Here is a 20997-nt window from a genome sequence, read left to right as displayed (position 1 = left end):
ATGTCTTCAACTTCCACTGTTTTTATCTCTTTCTATGCATTCTGCAAGTCTGCTTTTCTGTTTTGCCTTCTGGTTCTACTGGTTTTTACTATCTTCTAAGTTCTTCTGCAATTTTTATTCAATTTTAGCAATTAATATATTGAAATGTTTTGCTTCTTCTGATCCTTTTTGCTTTTGGTTTAGATAGATAGATAGATAGATAGATAGATAGATAGATAGATAGATAGATAGATAGATAGATAGATAGATAGATAGATAGATAGATAGATCTAGATAGATAGATCTAGATAGATAGATAGATAGATCTAGATAGATAGATCTAGATAGATAGATAGTTTAGTGACTTGCGGTGAGGTTCATACCTGGTGAGGCACCGACTTAATTATAATCGGATTTACAAATCTAGACCCCCTGCATGTTATTGTTTACATAAGGAAATTTCTCGCATGCTACAATGCTGGAGGGCAAAAAGGCTATTCCTTTACATGCCATTCATGATTCCATGATCTCAATCAAACTTAGACATGTAGATATTATTAATTTCGTGCTGTGCTTAAAAGCAAAGGGAGAATCCGTTAAAAGTACAACTAAAAACCACGTCTGTCTCGCTCTCTGTATCAGCGCAACTACTGTGTGGCTAGCTCGCTGGACGGCTCGCTGTTACCATCTCTTACTCTGCAGTTGTGGAGTCACAATGTCTGGGTTCATGAGCGCCCCCAGCGATGAGGCATGAGAACTGCCTGCCTCACCTATAATCTGTATGGCGTTTGCCGTCTCAAATAATATGCCATTTATGATCGCTCCTCAGCACACGAAACATGTTGACACACACAGTTGGTGAAAATAAAAACACAGTACATTAAATACATAAGCTAAATCATGGAAAATAGGTTCATACATTAAATATTTTTAACCATTTTATTGGCGACGTACAGACAGGAGGAGCTGCTCTCATAGAATGGCAACCGGTGCTCTTAGCGAGAGGTTGCGCAATCACAGGTGAGGCTCAGCTCGGTGCTGCCTCACCGGCTTCGCTTCCAAGCATTTTAATGGGAAAATTCAGCGATTTTGAAGAAAAAACATCATCATATTTTAGTCAAATGATAAATAGGGACTTTATAGGACAAACCACAGGGTGAAAAAATCTTTATAAATGATTTTATTGTTATATATTATTTTTCCATGATGACAGGTGTGGCTCTGGCTCTCCTGCCTCATCTGACAGCACATCACTGATTTTCTATCTATCTATCTATCTATCTATCTATCTATATATACAGACCATAATTTAGCTAACTATGGTCTTTTTTATGCTCTGTTTCACTTTTTGACTTTTTCAAATAATTCAGGTTGTACACAAACGTCTGCGTCTTCAGCTGAATTCTGCAACACCTTTGCTAAGTTCCACTACTGGGCAAAGGATTTTTACAATATATGACTGTAGCTTTCTTATGCTTTTTTCCAACTTCCTACTCTTTGTTCTCAAGTTTCTTATATTTTTGCATAAATCATTCTGCAAATATGCTTCTTTGGCCCTTTATGTTAAGTTTCACTCCATCAAATATTTCTGGTTGTGTACTAATTTCTGCTTCAGCTAATTTCTGCTGTTTGCTATGTTTTACTGTTCATCTGTTTCAACTATTTGTGGTTTTGTTCTGATTTCTGCTTCAGCTAATTTCTGCTCTTTGCTACGTATCACTGTTCAACTATTTCAATTTCTTCTGCTTTTCCCTACTTCTTGCGCTTTTCTCAACTTTTTCTTGCATTTCTGCTGCAGTCATTCTGCAAATATGCATTCTCACGGCTGTTTCGCTAGGAACAGCTATTTTTCTAGTTATTATTATTATTATTATTCTGTCTTCCGTACCTTTTTCCTCGTTTAACTACTTCCACTATCTTTCACTAATTGTACTAATTCATATATCAAAATGTTCAGCTTCTTCAGGAGAATTGAGCTATGACTTTTGGTAAACTTCACTATTGCACTTTTTGAAATAATTGCCCTTTTGTGCAAATTTATTGCCCCATTCATTCCTATGGTGGAATTCACTAACTGACGTCAGTTGCTAGAGTGTACACTCTACTAACTGCCGTTTTTGAACTTTTTTCTGCTTTTTGACAAACAAAATGATGCTGTTCATACATATTTCACTGTAGAGAAATAATTTATGCATTAAAATGTAGCTACGTGTGTCTACTTTATGGAATTATTACTATTATTGCTACAGGTCTTACTGTTTTCTGTCAAACTCTTCTGGAGTATAACTATGTCACACTTTCTCCTATTCTTTCAATGTATTTTTGTCTTGTGCTCTGTTTTTATCTGTTTTTATGCATTCTGCAAGTCGACTTTTCTGTTTTGCTTTCTGGTTCCACTGGTTTTACTACCTTTCACCTTTTCAACTTTTCTCTATGCCTTCATCTTCCACTGTTTTTATCTCTTTCTATGCATTCTGCAAGTCTGCTTTTCTGTTTTGCCTTCTGGTTCTACTGGTTTTTACTATCTTCTAAGGTCTTCTGCAATTTTTAATCAATTTTAGCAATTAATATATGAAAATGTTCTGCTTCTTCTGATCCTTTTTGCTTTTGGTTTTGCTGTGTTTTACTCCTTCAAATATCTATGCTATCTATATAGCATAGATAGATAGCATCTATCTATCTAGCATAGAGCATAAATAGATAGATAGATAGATAGATAGATAGATAGATAGATAGATAGATAGATAGATAGATAGATAGATAGATAGATAGATAGATAGATAGATAGATAGATAGATAGATAGATAGATTAGTGACTTGCGGTGAGGTTCATACCTGGTGAGGCACCGACTTAATTATAATCGGATTTACAAATCTAGATCCCCTGCATGTTATTGTTTACATAAGGAAATTTCTCGCATGCTACAATGCTGGAGGGCAAAAAGGCTATTCCTTTACATGCCATTCATGATTCCGTGATCTCAATCAAACTTAGACATGTAGATATTATTAATTTCGTGCTGTGCTTAAAAGCAAAGGGAGAAACCGTTAAAGTGCAACTCAAAACCACGTCTTTCTCACTCTGTATCAGCGCAGCTACTGTATTGCTAACTCGCTGGACGGCTCGCTGTTACCATCTCTTACTCTGCACTTGTGGAGTCACAATGTCTGGGTTCATGAGCGCCCCCAGCGATGAGGCATGAGAACTGCCTGCCTCACCTCTAATCTGTATGGCGTTTGCCGTCTCAAATAATATGCCATTTATGATCGCTCCTCAGCACACGAAACATATTGACACACGCAGTTGGTGAAAATAAAAACACAGTACATTAAATACATAAGCTAAATCATGGAAAATAGGTTCATACATTAAATGTTTTTAATGCTCTGCCTCTCCTGCCTCACAGCACATCACTGATTCTATCTATCTATCTATCTATCTATCTATCTATCTATCTATCTATCTATCTATCTATCTATCTATCTATCTATCTATCTATCTATCTATCTATCTATCTATCGCCATAAAAAATCGCTGTTCTTGACATTACAAATAAAAAAACTAAGTTATACAAAAAATTTGATGTTCTCTCATCAAATTTGTAATGTCAAGAACAGCGATTTCTATCTATCTAGATAGATAGATAGATGGATTAGTGACTTTCGGTGAGGTTCATACCTGGTGAGGCACCTACTTATTTATAATCGGATTTACAAATCTAGACCCCCTGCATGTTATTGTTTACATAAGGAAATTTCTCGCATACTACAATGCTGGAGGGCAAAAAGGCTTTTCCTTTACATGCCATTCATGATTCCGTGATCTCAATCAAACTTAGACATGTAGATATTATTAATTTCGTGCTGTGCTTAAAAGCAAAGGGAGAAACCGTTAAAGTACAACTCAAACCACGTCTTTCTCGCTCTCTGTATCAGAGCAGCTACTGTATTGCTAACTCGCTGTTACCGTCTCTTACTCTGCAGTTGTGCAGTCACACTGTCTGGGTTCATGAGCGCCCCCAGCGATGAGACACGAGAACTGCCTGCCTCACTCCGCATCTGTTCTCCGTCGTTTATGATCGCTCCTCATCACACAAATCACGTTACACACTCAGTTGGTGACAATAAAAACACAGTACATTAAAAACATAAGCTAAATTATGGAAAATCAGTTCATAAATTAAATGTTTTAACCATTTCATTGCCAACGTACAGACAGAAGGAGCATGGCAACCGGTGAAGTTAGCGAGAGGTTATGCAATCACAGGTGAGGCTCAGCTCGGTGCTGCCTCACCGGCTTCGCTTCCAAGCATTTTAATGGGAAAATTCAGCGATTTTGAAGAAAAAACATCATCATACTTCAGTCAAATGATAAATAGGGACTTTATAGGACAAAACAACAGGGTGAAAAAATCTTTATAAATGATTTTATTGTTATGTATTATTTTTCCATGATGACGGGTGCGGCTCTGGCTCTCCTGCCTCATCTGACAGCACATCACTGATTTTATATCTATCTATCTATCTATCTATCTATCTATCTATCTATCTATCTATCTATCTATCTATCTATCTATCTATCTATCTATCTATCTATCTACCTACCTACCTACCTACCTACCTACCTATCTATCTATCTATCTATATCTCTATATATATCTATCTATATCTCTATATATCTATCTATATCTCTATATATCTATCTATATCTATCTATATCTCTATATATCTATCTATATCTCTATATATCTATCTATCTATCTATATCTCTATATATCTATCTATCTATCTATCTATCTATATCTCAATATATCTATATATATATACAGACCATAATTTAGCTAACTATGGTCTTTTTTATGCTCTGTTTCACTTTTTGACTTTTTCAAATAATTCAGGTTGCACACAAACTTCTGTGTCTTCAGCTGAATTCTGCAACACCTTTGCTAAGTTCCACTACTGGGCAAAGGATTTTTACAATATGACTGTACCTTTCTCATGCTTATATTGTGCTTCTTCTGATCCTTATTGCTTTTGATCTCTTTTACTCTTACAAATATTTCTGGTTTTTCTGCTTCTGCTAATTTCAGCTTTTTGCTGTTTCACTGTTCAATAGTTTCAACTATTTCTGGTTTTGCACTAATTTTGTTCTGTACTATTTAAGCTCTGTTTCACTTTTAAGGTGTTCTGCAATCTTTAATCAATTTTAGCAATTCATATATCAAACTGTTCAGCCTCTTCTGCTTTTCTCAAATTTTTCTTGCATTTCTGCTGCAGTCATTCTGCAAATATGCATTCTCACGGCTGTTTCGCTAGGAACAGCTATTTTTCTAGTTATTATTATATAATGTTCCGTACGTTTTTCATGGTTTAACTACTTCCACTATCTTTCACTAATTTCACTAATTCATATATCAAAACGTTCAGCTCCTTCAGGAGAATGGAGCTATGTCTTTTGGTAAACTTCACTATTGCACTTTTTGAAATAATTGCCCTTTTGTGCAAATTATTTGCCCCATTGAAATACATGGTGGAATTCACTAACTGACGTCAGTTACTAGAGTGTACACTGTAGTAAGTGACTTTTTTGAACTTTTTCTGCTTTTTGACAAACAAATTGATGCTGTTCATACATATTTCACTGTAGAGAAATAATTTATGCATTAAAATGTAGCTACGTGTGTCTACTTTATAGAATTATTACTATTATTGCTATAGGTCTTACTGTTTTCTGCCAAACTCCTCTGGAGTACAGCCATGACACACTTTCTCCTATTCTTTCAATGTATTTTTGTCTTGTGCCCTGTTTTGATCTGTTTCTATGCATTCTGCAAGTGTACTTTTCTGTTTTGCCTTCTGGTTTTACTGGTTTCTACTGCCTTCCACTGGTTTTACTACCTTTCAGCTTTTCAACTTTTCTCTATGCCTTCAACTTCCACTGTTTTTATCTCTTTCTATGCATTCTGCAAGTCTGCTTTTCTGTTTTGCCTTCTGGTTCTACTGGTTTTTACTATCTTCTAAGTTCTTCTGCAATTTTTATTCAATTTTAGCAATTAATATATGAAAATGTTCTGCTTCTTCTGATCCTTTTTGCTTTTGTTTTTGCTGTTTTACTAATTCAAATATTTCTGGTTTTTCTGCTTCCCTTAATGTAAGCTTATTGCTGTTTCACTGTTCAACCGTTTAAACTATTTATGGTTTTGCACTAATTTCCTCTTGTGCTAATTATGATATTTTTACGCTGTTTCACTTTTAGACTTTTCAAATAATTCATGTTGCACAAAAACTTCTACTTCTTCAGCTGAAATCTGCAAAACCTTTACTAAGTTTCACTCCTTCAAATATTTCTGGATCTGTACTAATTTGATAGATGGATAGATAGATAGATAGATAGATAGATAGATAGATAGATAGATAGATAGATAGATAGATAGATAGATAGATAGATTAGTGACTTGCGGTGAGGTTCATACCTGGTGAGGCACCGACTTAATTATAATCGGATTTACAAATCTAGACCCCCTGCATGTTATTGTTTACATAAGGAAATTTCTCGCATGCTACAATGCTGGAGGGCAAAAAGGCTATTCCTTTACATGCCATTCATGATTCCATAATCTCAATCAAACTTAGACATGTAGATATTATTAATTCCGTGCTGTGCTGAAAAGCAAAGGGAGAAACCGTTAAAGTGCAACTCAAAACCACGTCTTTCTCGCTCTCTGTATCAGCACAATTACTGTGTGGCTAGCTCGCTGGACGGCTCGCTGTTACCATCTCTTACTCTGCACTTGTGGAGTCACAATGTCTGGGTTCATGAGCGCCCCCAGCGATGAGGCATGAGAACTGCCTGCCTCACCTCTAATCTGTATGGCGTTTGCCGTCTCAAATAATATGCCATTTATGATCGCTCCTCAGCACACGAAACATGTTGACACACACAGTTGGTGAAAATAAAAACACAGTACATTAAATACATAAGCTAAATCATGGCAAATAGGTTCATACATTAAATGTTTTTAACCATTTTATTGGCGACGTACAGACAGGAGGAGCATGCTCTCATAGAGTGGCAACCGGTGCTCTTAGCGAGAGGTTGCGCAATCACAGGTGAGGCTCAGCTCGGTGCTGCCTCACCGGCTTCGCTTCCAAGCATTTTAATGGGAAAATTCAGCGATTTTGAAGAAAAAACATAATCATATTTTAGTCAAATGATAAATAGGGACTTTATAGGACAAACCACAGGGTGAAAAAATCTTTATAAATGATGTTATTGTTATATATTATTTTTCCATGATGACAGGTGTGGCTCTGGCTCTCCTACCTCATCTGACAGGACATCACTGATTTTATATCTATCTATATATATATATATATATATATATATATATATATATATATATATACAGACCATAATTTAGCTAACTATGGTCTTTTTTATGCTCTGTTTCACTTTTTGACTTTTTCAAATAATTCAGGTTGCACACAAACTTCTGCGTCTTCAGCTGAATTCTGCAACACCTTTGCTAAGTTCCACTACTGGGCAAAGGATTTTTACAATATATGACTGTAGCTTTCTTATGCTTTTTTCCTACTTCTTATTCTTTGTTCTCAAATTTTTCTTGCATTTCTGCTGCAGTCATTCTGCAAATATGCATTCTCACGGCTGTTTCGCTAGGAACAGCTATTTTTCTAGTCAGTGAGAATGCATTCAATGCATTCTCACTACTAGTGTTTCTGTTTCCCTTTATCAGTGAGAATGCATTCAATGCATTCTCACTACTAGTGTTTCTGTTTCCCTTTATTATCAGTGAGAATGCATTCAATGCATTCTCACTACTTGTGTTTCTGTTTCCCTTTATTATTATTATTATTATCAGTGAGAATGCATTCAATGCATTCTCACTACTAGTGTTTCTGTTTCCCTTTATCAGTGAGAATGCATTCAATGCATTCTCACTACTAGTGTTTCTGTTTCCCTTTATCAGTGAGAATGCATTCAATGCATTCTCACTACTTGTGTTTCTGTTTCCCTTTATTATTATTATTATTATTATTATTATTCTGTTTCCGTACGTTTTTTGTCCTTCAACTACTTCCACTATCTTTCACTAATTGTACTAATTCATATATCAAAACGTTCAGCTCCTTCTGGAGATTCAAGCTATGACTTTTGGTAAACTTCACTATTGCACTTTTTGAAATAATTGCCCTTTTGTGCAAATTTATTGCCCCATTCATTCCTATGGTGGAATTCACTAACTGACGTCAGTTGCTAGAGTGTACACTGTAGTAACTGCCGTTTTTGAACTTTTTATGCTTTTTGACAAACAAATTGATGCTGTTCATACATATTTCACTGTAGAGAAATAATTTATGCATTAAAATGTAGCTACGTGTGTCTACTTTATGGAATTATAAGTTTTGTTGCTACAGGTCTTACTGTTTTCTGTCAAACTCTTCTGGAGTACAACCATGTCACACTTTCTCCTATTCTTTCAATGTATTTTTGTCTTGTGCTCTGTTTTAATCTGTTTCTATGCATTCTGCAAGTCAACTTTTCTGTTTTTCCTTCTGGTTCTACTGGTTTCTACTGCCTTCCACTGGTTTTACTACCTTTCACCTTTTCAAGATGAAGATGCCTTCATCTTCCACTGTTTTTATCTCTTTCTACGCATTCTGCAAGTCTGCTTTTCTGTTTTGCCTTCTGGTTCTACTGGTTTCTACTGCCTTCCACTGGTTTTACTACCTTTCACCTTTTCAAGATGAAGATGCCTTCATCTTCCACTGTTTTTATCTCTTTCTATGCATTCTGCAAGTCTGCTTTTCTGTTTTGCCTTCTGGTCCTACTGGTTTTTACTATCTTCTAAGTTCTTCTGCAATTTTTATTCAATTTTAGCAATTAATATATGAAAATGTTCTGCTTCTTCTGATCCTTTTTGCTTTTGGTTTTGCTGTGTTTTACTAATTGAAATATTTCTGGTTTTTCTGCTTCCCTTAATGTAAGCTTATTGCTGTTTCACTGTTCAACTGTTTCAACTATTTATGGTTTTCCACTAATTTCCTCTTGTGCTAATTATGATATATTTACGCTGTTTCACTTTTTGACTTTTCAAATAATTCATGTTGCACAAAAACTTCTACTTCTTCAGCTGAAATCTGCAAAACCTTTACTAAGTTTCACTCCTTCAAATATTTCTGGATCTGTACTAATTTGATAGATAGATAGATAGATAGATAGATAGATAGATAGATAGATAGATAGATAGATAGATAGATAGATAGATAGATAGATAGATAGATAGATAGATAGATAGATAGATAGATAGATAGATAGATAGATTAGTGACTTGCGGTGAGGTTCATACCTGGTGAGGCACCGACTTAATTATAATCGGATTTACAAATCTAGACCCCCTGCATGTTATTGTTTACATAAGGAAATTTCTCGCATGCTACAATGCTGGAGGGTAAAAAGGCTATTCCTTTACATGCCATTCATGATTCCGTGATCTCAATCAAACTTAGACATGTAGATATTATTAATTTCGTGCTGTGCTTAAAAGCAAAGGGAGAAACCATTAAAGTGCAACTCAAAACCACGTCTTTCTCGCTCTCTGTATCAGCACAACTACTGTGTGGCTAGCTTGTGGACGGCTCGCTGTTACCATCTTTTACTCCAGCGATGAGGCATGAGAACTGCCTGCCTCACCTCTAATCTGTATGGCGTTTGCCGTCTCAAATAATATGCCATTTATGATCGCTCCTCAGCACACGAAACATGTTGACACACACAGTTGGTGAAAATAAAAACACAGTACATTAAATACATAAGCTAAATCATGGAAAATAGGTTCATACATTAAATGTTTTTAACCATTTTATTGGCGACGTACAGACAGGAGGAGCATGCTCTCAGAGTGGCAACCGGTGCTCTTAGCGAGAGGTTGCGCAATCACAGGTGAGGCTCAGCTCGGTGCTGCCTCACCGGCTTCGCTTCCAAGCATTTTAATGGGAAAATTCAGCGATTTTGAAGAAAAAACATCATCATATTTTAGTCAAATGATAAATAGGGACTTTATAGGACAAACCACAGGGTGAAAAAATCTTTATAAATGATGTTATTGTTATATATTATTTTTCCATGATGACAGGTGTGGCTCTGGCTCTCCTGCCTCATCTGACAGCACATCACTGATTTTATATCTATCTATCTACCTATCTATCTATCTATATATATATATACAGACCATAATTTAGCTAACTATGGTCTTTTTTATGCTCTGTTTCACTTTTTGACTTTTTCAAATAATTCAGGTTGCACACAAACTTCTGCGTCTTCAGCTGAATTCTGCAACACCTTTGCTAAGTTCCACTACTGGGCAAAGGATTTTTACAATATATGACTGTAGCTTTCTTATGCTTTTTTCCTACTTCTTATTCTTTGTTCTCAAATTTTTCTTGCATTTCTGCTGCAGTCATTCTGCAAATATGCATTCTCACGGCTGTTTCGCTAGGAACAGCTATTTTTCTAGTCAGTGAGAATGCATTCAATGCATTCTCACTACTTGTGTTTCTGTTTCCCTTTATTATTATTATTATCAGTGAGAATGCATCCAATGCATTCTCACTACTAGTGTTTCTGTTTCCCTTTATTATTATTATTATTATTATTATATAATGTTCCGTACGTTTTTTGTCGTTTAACTATTTCTACTATCTTTCACTAATTCTACTAATTCATATATCAAAACGTTCAGCTCCTTCAGGAGAATCTTGCTTTATCTTTTGGTAAACTTCACTATTGCACTTTTTGAAATAATTGCCCTTTTGTGCAAATTTATTGCCCCATTCATTCCTATGGTGGAATTCACTAACTGACATCAGTTGCTAGAGTGTACACTCTGGTAACTGACGTTTTTGAACTTTTTCTGCTTTTTGACAAACAAATTGATGCTGTTCTTACATATTTCACTGTAGAGAAATAATTTATGCATTAAAATGTAGCTACGTGTGTCTACTTTATGGAATTATTACTATTATTGCTACAGGTCTTACTGTTTTCTGTCAAATTTCTCTAGAGTACAACCATGTCACACTTTCTCCTATTCTTTCAATGTATTTTTCTCTTGTGCTCTGTTTTTATATGTTTCAGTGCATTCTGCTTGTCTACTTATATGTATGCTTTCAACTTCCACTGGTTTTTAATATCTTTTAGCTTTTCAACTTTTCTGTATGCCTTCAACTTCCACTGGTTTTTAATATCTTTTAACTATTCAACTTTTGTTTATGCCTTCAACTTCCACTGGTTTTTAATATCTTTTAGGTTTTCAACTTTTGTGTATGCTTTCAAATTCCTCTGGTTTTTACTATCTTTAAACTATTCAACTTTTGTGTATGCCTTCAACTTCCACTGGTTTTTAATATCTTTTAGCTATTCAACTTTTGTGTATGCTTTCAACTTCCACTGGTTTTTACTATCTTTTAGCTATTCAACTTTTGTTTATGCTTTCAACTTCCTCTGGTTTTTACTATCTTTTAACTATTCAAGTTTTGTGTATGCCTTCAACTTCCACTGGTTTTCAATATCTTTTAGCTTTTCAACTTTTGTGTATGCCTTCAACTTCCACTGGTTTTACTGTCCTTTAGCTTTCCAACTTTTGTGTATGCCTTCAACTTCCACTGGTTTTTACTATCTTTTAGCTTTTCAACTTTTGTGTATGCCTTCAACTTCCACTGGTTTTTAATTTGTTTTAGCTTTTCAACTTTTGTGTATGCCTTCAACTTCCACTGGTTTTTAATTTCTTTTAGCTTTTCAACTTTTCTGTATGCCTTCAACTTCCACGGGTTTTTAATATCTTTTAGCTATTCAACTTCTGTGTATGCCTTCAACTTCCTCTGGTTTTTACTATCTTTTAACTATTCAACTTTTGTGTATGCCTTCAACTTCCACTGGTTTTTAATTTCTTTTAGCTTTTCAACTTTTCTTTATGCCTTCAACTTCCACTGGTTTTTAATATTTTAGCTATTCAACTTTTGTGTATGCCTTCAACTTCCACTGGTTTTTAATATTTTAGCTTTTCAACTTTTGTGTATGCTTTCAACTTCCTCTGGTTTTTACTATCTTTTAACTATTCAACTTTTGTGTATGCCTTCAACTTCCACTGGTTTTTAATTTCTTTTAGCTTTTCAACTTTTCTGTATGCCTTCAACTTCCACTGGTTTTTAATATCTTTTAGCTATTCAACTTTTGTGTATGCTTTCAACTTCCACTGGATTTTACTATCTTTTAGCTATTCAACTTTTGTGTATGCTTTCAACTTCCACTGGTTTTTAATTTCTTTTAACTATTCAACTTTTGTGTATGCCTTCAACTTCCACTGGTTTTTAATTTCTTTTAGCTTTTCAACTTTTCTGTATGCCTTCAACTTCCACTGGTTTTTAATATATTTTAGCTATTCAACTTTTGTGTATGCTTTCAACTTCCACTGGTTTTTACTATCTTTTAACTATTCAACTTTTGTGTATGCCTTCAACTTCCACTGGTTTTTAATTTCTTTTAGCTTTTCAACTTTTCTGTGTGCCTTCAACTTCCACTGGTTTTACTATCTTTTAGCTATTCAACTTTTGTTTATGCTTTCAACTTCCACTGGTTTTTACTATCTTTTAACTATTCAACTTTTCTGTATGCCTTCAAATTCCACTGGTTTTTACTATCTTTTTGCCTTTCAACTTTTCTGTATGCCTTCAACTTCCACTGGTTTTCCACTGGTTGCATTTCTGCTGCAGTCATTCTGCAAATATGCATTCTCACGGCTGTTTCGCTAGGAACAGCTATTTTTCTAGTTATTATTATTATTCTGTTTCCGTACGTTTTTTGTCCTTCAACTACTTCCACTATCTTTCACTAATTGTACTAATTCATATATCAAAACGTTCAGCTCCTTCAGGAGAATTCTGCTATGACTTTTGGTAAACTTCACTGTTCCACTTTTTGAAATAATTGCCCTTTTGTGCAACTTTATTGCCCCATTCATTCCTATGGTGGAATGCACTAACTGACGTCAGTTACTAGAGTGTACACTGTAGTAACTGCCGTTTTTGAACTTTTTCTGCTTTTTGACAAACAAAATGATGCTGTTCATACATATTTCACTGTAGAGAAATAATTTATGCATTAAAATGTAGCTACATGTGTCTACTTTATGGAATTATTACTATTATTGCTACAGGTCTTACTCTTTTCTGTCAAATTTCTCTGGAGTACAACCATGTCACACTTTCTCCTATTCTTTCAATGTATTTTTCTCTTGTGCTCTGTTTTAATCTGTTTCTATGCATTCTGCAAGTCTGCTTTTCTGTTTTGCCTTCTGGTTCTACTGGTTTCTACTGCCTTCCACTGGTTTTACTACCTTTCAGCTTTTCAACTTTTCTCTATGTCTTCAACTTCCACTGTTTTTATCTCTTTCTATGCATTCTGCAAGTCTGCTTTTCTGTTTTGCCTTCTGGTTCTACTGGTTTTTACTATCTTCTAAGTTCTTCTGCAATTTTTATTCAATTTTAGCAATTAATATATTGAAATGTTTTGCTTCTTCTGATCCTTTTTGCTTTTGGTTTAGATAGATAGATAGATAGATAGATAGATAGATAGATAGATAGATAGATAGATAGATAGATAGATAGATAGATAGATAGATAGATAGATAGATAGATAGATAGATAGATAGATAGATAGATAGATCTAGATAGATAGATCTAGATAGATAGATAGATAGATCTATATAGATAGATCTAGATAGATAGATAGTTTAGTGACTTGCGGTGAGGTTCATACCTGGTGAGGCACCGACTTAATTATAATCGGATTTACAAATCTAGACCCCCTGCATGTTATTGTTTACATAAGGAAATTTCTCGCATGCTACAATGCTGGAGGGCAAAAAGGCTATTCCTTTACATGCCATTCATGATTCCATGATCTCAATCAAACTTAGACATGTAGATATTATTAATTCCGTGCTGTGCTTAAAAGCAAAGGGAGAAACCGTTAAAGTGCAACTCAAAACCACGTCTTTCTCGCTCTCTGTATCAGCGCAACTACTGTGTGGCTAGCTCGCTGGACGGCTCGCTGTTACCATCTCTTACTCTGCACTTGTGGAGTCACAATGTCTTTTGCTTCTTCAGCTGAATAGTGGCATACCTTTACTAAGTTTCACTACTTGACAAAGGATTTCTACAATGTATAACTGCAGCTTTCTTATGCTTTTTTCCTACTTCTTATTCTTTGTTCTCAAATTTTTCATATTTCTCCATCAATCATTCTGTAAATATGCTTCTTTGGCCCATTATGCTAAGCTTCACTTTTTCAAATATGTCTGGTTGTGTACTAATTTCTCCTTCTACTAAATTTCTGCTTCTGCTGATTTATGCTGTTTGCTACATTTCAACTATTTCATTTTCTTCTACTTCTGAAGCTTCTCTTTAAGGTTCTTCCATTTCTGCTGCAGTCATTCTGCAAATATGCATTCTCACGGCTGTTTCGCTAGGAACAGCTATTTTTCTAGTTATTATTTAATGTTCCGTACGTTTTTTGTCGTTTAACTACTTCTACTATCTTTCACTAATTGTACTCATTCATATATCAAAACGTTCAGCTTCTTCAGGAGAATGGAGCTATGTCTTTTGGTAAACTTCACTATTGCACTTTTTGAAATAATTGCCCTTTTGTGCAAATTTTTTGCCCATTGAAATACATGGTGGAATTCACTAACTGACATCAGTTACTAGAGTGTACACTGTAGTAACTGCCGTTTTTGAACTTTTTTCTGCTTTTTGACAAACAAAATGATGCTGTTCATACATATTTCACTGTAGAGAAATAATTTATGCATTAAAATGTAGCTACGTGTGTCTACTTTATGGAATTATAAGTTTTGTTGCTACAGGTCTTACTGTTTTCTGTCAAACTCTTCTGGAGTACAACCATGTCACACTTTCTCCTATTCTTTCAATGTATTTTTGTCTTGTGCTCTGTTTTAATCTGTTTCTATGCATTCTGCAAGTCTGCTTTTCTGTTTTGCCTTCTGGTTCTACTGCTTTCTACTGCCTTCCACTGGTTTTACTACCTTTCACCTTTTCAAGATGAAGATGCCTTCATCTTCCACTGTTTTTATCTCTTTCTACGCATTCTGCAAGTCTGCTTTTCTGTTTTGCCTTCTGGTTCTACAGGTTTTTACTATCTTCTAATTTCTTCTGCAATTTTTATTCAATTTTAGCAATTAATATATGAAAATGTTCTGCTTCTTCTGATCCTTTTTGCTTTTGGTTTTGCTGTTTTACTAATTCAAATATTTCTGGTTTTTCTGCTTCCCTTAATGTAAGCTTATTGCTGTTTCACTGTTCAACTGTTTAAACTATTTATGGTTTTGCACGAATTTCCTCTTGTGCTAATTATGATATTATTACGCTGTTTCACTTTTTGACTTTTCAAATAATTCATGTTGCACAAAAACTTCTACTTCTTCAGCTGAAATCTGCAAAACCTTTACTAAGTTTCACTCCTTCAAATATTTCTGGATCTGTACTAATTTGATAGATAGATAGATAGATAGATAGATAGATAGATAGATAGATAGATAGATAGATAGATAGATAGATAGATAGATAGATAGATAGATAGATAGATAGATAGATAGATAGATAGATTAGTGACTTGCGGTGAGGTTCATACCTGGTGAGGCACCGACTTAATTATAATCGGATTTACAAATCTAGACCCCCTGCATGTTATTGTTTACATAAGGAAATTTCTCGCATGCTACAATGCTGGAGGGCAAAAAGGCTATTCCTTTACATGCCATTCATGATTCCGTGATCTCAATCAAACTTAGACATGTAGATATTATTAATTTCGTGCTGTGCTTAAAAGCAAAGGGAGAAACCGTTAAAGTGCAACTCAAAACCACGTCTTTCTCGCTCTCTATATCAGCACAACTACTGTGTGGCTAGCTCGCTGGACGGCTCGCTGTTACCATCTCTTACTCTGCACTTGTGGAGTCACAATGTCTGGGTTCATGAGCGCCCCCAGCGATGAGGCATGAGAACTGCCTGCCTCACCTCTAATCTGTATGGCGTTTGCCGTCTCAAATAATATGCCATTTATGATCGCTCCTCAGCACACGAAACATGTTGACACACACAGTTGGTGAAAATAAAAACACAGTACATTAAATACATAAGCTAAATTATGGAAAATAGGTTCATACATTAAATGTTTTTAACCATTTTATTGGCGACGTACAGACAGGAGGAGCTGCTCTCATAGAATGGCAACCGGTGCTCTTAGCGAGAGGTTGCGCAATCACAGGTGAGGCTCAGCTCGGTGCTGCATCACCGGCTTCGCTTCCAAGCATTTTAATGGGAAAATTCAGCGATTTTGAAGAAAAAACATCATCATATTTTAGTCAAATGATAAATAGGGACTTTATAGGACAAACCACAGGGTGAAAAAATCTTTATAAATGATGTTATTGTTATATATTATTTTTCCATGATGACAGGTGTGGCTCTGGCTCTCCTGCCTCATCTGACAGCACATCACTGATTTTATATCTATCTATCTACCTATCTATCTATATATATATACAGACCATAATTTAGCTAACTATGGTCTTTTTTATGCTCTGTTTCACTTTTTGACTTTTTCAAATAATTCAGGTTGCACACAAACTTCTGCGTCTTCAGCTGAATTCTGCAACACCTTTGCTAAGTTCCACTACTGGGCAAAGGATTTTTACAATATATGACTGTAGCTTTCTTATGCTTTTTTCCTACTTCTTATTCTTTGTTCTCAAATTTTTCTTGCATTTCTGCTGCAGTCATTCTGCAAATATGCATTCTCACGGCTGTTTCGCTAGGAACAGCTATTTTTCTAGTTATTATTATTATTATTATTCAGTCTTCCGTACCTTTTTCATCCTTTAACTACTTCCACTATCTTCCACTAATTTCACTAATTCATATATCAAAACGTTCAGCTTCTTCAGGAGAATTGAGCTATGATTTTTGGTAAACTTCACTATTGCACTTTTTGAAATAATTGCCCTTTTGTGCAAATTTATTGCCCCATTCATTCCTATGCTGGAATTCACTAACAGACGTCAGTTACTAGAGTATACACTCTACTAACTGCCGTTTTTGAACTTTTTTCTGCTTTTTGACAAACAAAATGATGCTGTTCATACATATTTCACTGTAGAGAAATAATTTATGCATTAAAATGTAGCTACGTGTGTCTACTTTATGGAATTATAAGTTTTGTTGCTACAGGTCTTACTGTTTTCTGTCAAACTCTTCTGGAGTACAACCATGTCACACTTTCTCCTATTCTTTCAATGTATTTTTGTCTTGTGCTCTGTTTTTATATGTTTCAGTGCATTCTGCAAGTCTGCTTTTCTGTTTGCTTTCAACTTCCACTGGTTTTTAATTTCTTTTAGCTTTTCAACTTTTCTGTATGCCTTCAACTTCCACGGGTTTTTAATATCTTTTAGCTTTTCAACTTTTCTGTATGCTTTCAAATTCCACTGGTTTTTACTATCTTTAAACTATTCAACTTTTGTGTATGCCTTCAACTTCCACTGGTTTTTAATTTCTTTTAGCTTTTCAACTTTTCTGTATGCCTTCAACTTCCACGGGTTTTTAATTTCTTTTAGCTTTTTAACTTTTCTGTATGCCTTCAACTTCCACTGGTTTTTAATTTCTTTTAGCTTTTCAACTTTTCTGTATGCCTTCAACTTCCACGGGTTTTTAATTTCTTTTAGCTTTTTAACTTTTCTGTATGCCTTCAACTTCCACTGGTTTTTAATTTCTTTTAGCTTTTCAACTTTTCTGTATGCCTTCAACTTCCACTGGTTTTTAATTTCTTTTAGCTTTTCAACTTTTCTGTATGCCTTCAACTTCCACTGGTTTTTAATTTCTTTTAGCTTTTCAACTTTTCTGTATGCCTTCAACTTCCACGGGTTTTTAATTTCTTTTAGCTTTTCAACTTTTCTGTATGCCTTCAACTTCCACTGGTTTTTAATTTCTTTTAGCTTTTCAACTTTTCTGTATGCCTTCAACTTCCACGGGTTTTTAATATCTTTTAGCTATTCAACTTTTGTGTATGCCTTCAACTTCCACTGGTTTTTACTATCTCTTAACTATTCAACTTTTGTGTATGCCTTCAACTTCCACTGGTTTTTACTATCTTTAAACTATTCAACTTTTGTGTATGCCTTCAACTTCCACTGGTTTTTACTATCTTTTAGCTTTTCAACTTTTGTGTATGCTTTCAACTTCCACTGGTTTTTAATTTCTTTTAGCTTTTCAACTTTTCTGTATGCCTTAAACTTCCACTGGTTTTTAATATCTTTTTGCCTTTAAACTTTTCTGTATGCCTTCAACTTCCACTGGTTTTCCACTGGTTCCATTTCTGCTGCAGTCATTCTGCAAATATGCATTCTCACGGCTGTTTCGCTAGGAACAGCTATTTTTCTAGTCAGTGAGAATGCATTCAATGCATTCTCACTTATAGTTTTTCTGTTTTTCTTTATTATTATTATTTAATGTTCCGTACGTTTTTTGTCGTTTAACTACTTCTACTATCTTTCACTAATTGTACTCATTCATATATCAAAACGTTCAGCTTCTTCAGGAGAATGGAGCTATGTCTTTTGGTAAACTTCACTATTGCACTTTTTGAAATAATTGCCCTTTTGTGCAAATTTTTGCCCCATTCATTCCTATGGTGGAATTCACTAACTGACGTCAGTTGCTAGAGTGTACACTCTAGTAACTGCTGTTTTTGAACTTTTTTCTGCTTTTTGACAAACAAAATGATGCTGTTCATACATATTTCACTGTAGAGAAATAATTTATGCATTAAAATGTAGCTACGTGTGTCTACTTTATGGAATTATAAGTTTTGTTGCTACAGGTCTTACTGTTTTCTGTCAAACTCTTCTGGAGTACAACCATGTCACACTTTCTCCTATTCTTTCAATGTATTTTTGTCTTGTGCTCTGTTTTAATCTGTTTCTATGCATTCTGCAAGTCTACTATTCTGTTTTGCTTTCTGGTTCTACTGGTTTCTACTGTCTTCCACTGGTTTTACTACCTTTCAGCTGTTCAACTTTTCTCTATGCCTTCAACTTCCACTGTTTTTATCTCTTTCTATGCATTCTGCAAGTCTGCTTTTCTGTTTTGCCTTCTGGTTCTACTGGTTTCTACTGCCTTCCACTGGTTTTACTACCTTTCAGCTTTTCAACTTTTCTCTATGCCTTCAACTTCCACTGTTTTTATCTCTTTCTATGCATTCTGCAAGTCTGCTTTTCTGTTTTGCCTTCTGGTTCTACTGGTTTCTACTGCCTTCCACTGGTTTTACTACCTTTCAGCTTTTCAACTTTTCTCTATGCCTTCAACTTCCACTGTTTTTATCTCTTTCTATGCATTCTGCAAGTCTGCTTTTCTGTTTTGCCTTCTGGTCCTACTGGTTTTTACTATCTTCTAATTTCTTCTGCAATTTTTATTCAATTTTAGCAATTAATATATGAAAATGTTCTGCTTCTTCTGATCCTTTTTGCTTTTGGTTTTCCTGTTTTACTAATTCAAATATTTCTGGTTTTTCTGCTTCCCTTAATGTAAGCTTGTTGCTGTTTCACTGTTCAACTGTTTCAACTATTTATGGTTTTGCACTAATTTCCTCTTGTGCTAATTATGATATTTTTACGCTGTTTCACTTTTTGACTTTTCAAATAATTCATGTTGCACAAAAACTTCTACTTCTTCAGCTGAAATCTGCAAAACCTTTACTAAGTTTCACTCCTTCAAATATTTCTGGATCTGTACTAATTTGATAGATAGATAGATAGATAGATAGATAGATAGATAGATAGATAGATAGATAGATAGATAGATAGATAGATAGATAGATAGATAGATAGATAGATAGATAGATAGATAGATAGATAGATAGATTAGTGACTTGCGGTGAGGTTCATACCTGGTGAGGCACCGACTTAATTATAATCGGATTTACAAATCTAGACCCCCGGCATGTTATTGTTTACATAAGGAAATTTCTCGCATGCTACAATGCTGGAGGGCAAAAAGGCTATTCCTTTACATGCCATTCATGATTCCGTGATCTCAATCAAACTTAGACATGTAGATATTATTAATTCCGTGCTGTGCTTAAAAGCAAAGGGAGAAACCGTTAAAGTGCAACTCAAAACCAAGTCTTTCTCGCTCTCTGTATCAGAGCAGCTACTGTGTGGCTAGCTCGCTGGACGGCTCGCTGTTACCATCTCTTACTCTGCAGTTGTGGAGTCACAATGTCTTTTGCTTCTTCAGCTGAATTGTGGCATACCTTTACTAAGTTTCACTACTTGACAAAGGATTTCTACAATGTATAACTGCAGCTTTCTTATGCTTTTTTCCTACTTCTTATTCTTTGTTCTCAAATTTTTCATATTTCTCCATCAATCATTCTGTAAATATGCTTCTTTGGCCCATTATGCTAAGCTTCACTTTTTCAAATATGTCTGGTTATGTACTAATTTCTCCTTCTAATAAATTTCTGCTTCTGCTGATTTATGCTGTTTGCTACATTTCAACTATTTCAATTTCTTCTACTTCTGAAGCTTCTCTTTAAGTTTCTTCCATTTCTGCTGCAGTCATTCTGCAAATATGCATTCTCACGGCTGTTTCGCTAGGAACAGCTATTTTTCTAGTTATTATTTAATGTTCCGTACGTTTTTTGTCGTTTAACTACTTCTACTATCTTTCACTAATTGTACTCATTCATATATCAAAACGTTCAGCTTCTTCAGGAGAATGGAGCTATGTCTTTTGGTAAACTTCACTATTGCACTTTTTGAAATAATTGCCCTTTTGTGCAAATTTTTTGCCCATTGAAATACATGGTGGAATTCACTAACTGACATCAGTTACTAGAGTGTACACTGTAGTAACTGCCGTTTT

The 20997-nt window shown here is 34.9% G+C and overlaps 1 protein-coding gene across 2 annotated transcripts; it reads left to right on the top strand.

Moving 5' to 3' along the window:
* Positions 1 to 7340: 7340 nt before the first annotated feature.
* LOC148155187 (uncharacterized) lies at positions 7341 to 20196 on the top strand. Of its 2 annotated transcripts, none has more exons than XM_088013930.1 (2): positions 7341 to 7858; positions 16914 to 20196. In XM_088013930.1, the coding sequence occupies exon 2, from the start codon at positions 17347 to 17349 to the stop codon at positions 18397 to 18399; it is 1053 nt and encodes a 350-aa protein (XP_087870056.1). In that variant the 5' UTR covers positions 7341 to 7858; positions 16914 to 17346; the 3' UTR covers positions 18400 to 20196. The 2 variants fall into 2 exon arrangements, with proteins under 2 accessions (XP_087870056.1, XP_087870057.1); XM_088013931.1 differs by lacking the exon at positions 7341 to 7858 and adding an exon at positions 10227 to 10583.
* Positions 20197 to 20997: the final 801 nt, after the last annotated feature.

The sequence above is a fragment of the Poecilia mexicana genome, unplaced genomic scaffold, assembly GCF_051168715.1.
Source record: "Poecilia mexicana isolate PSO_F unplaced genomic scaffold, ASM5116871v1 scaffold_16, whole genome shotgun sequence".
NCBI classification, from domain to species: Eukaryota; Metazoa; Chordata; class Actinopteri; order Cyprinodontiformes; family Poeciliidae; genus Poecilia; species Poecilia mexicana.
The sequence above is the reverse complement of the archived record's forward strand: the minus strand, read 5'-3'. Positions and strand labels throughout refer to the sequence as shown.

Excerpts from the sequence above, each read along its gene's own strand:
- LOC148155187 (XM_088013930.1), top strand. The coding sequence starts at position 17,347 with ATGTCACACTTTCTCCTATTCTTTCAATGTATTTTTGTCTTGTGCTCT.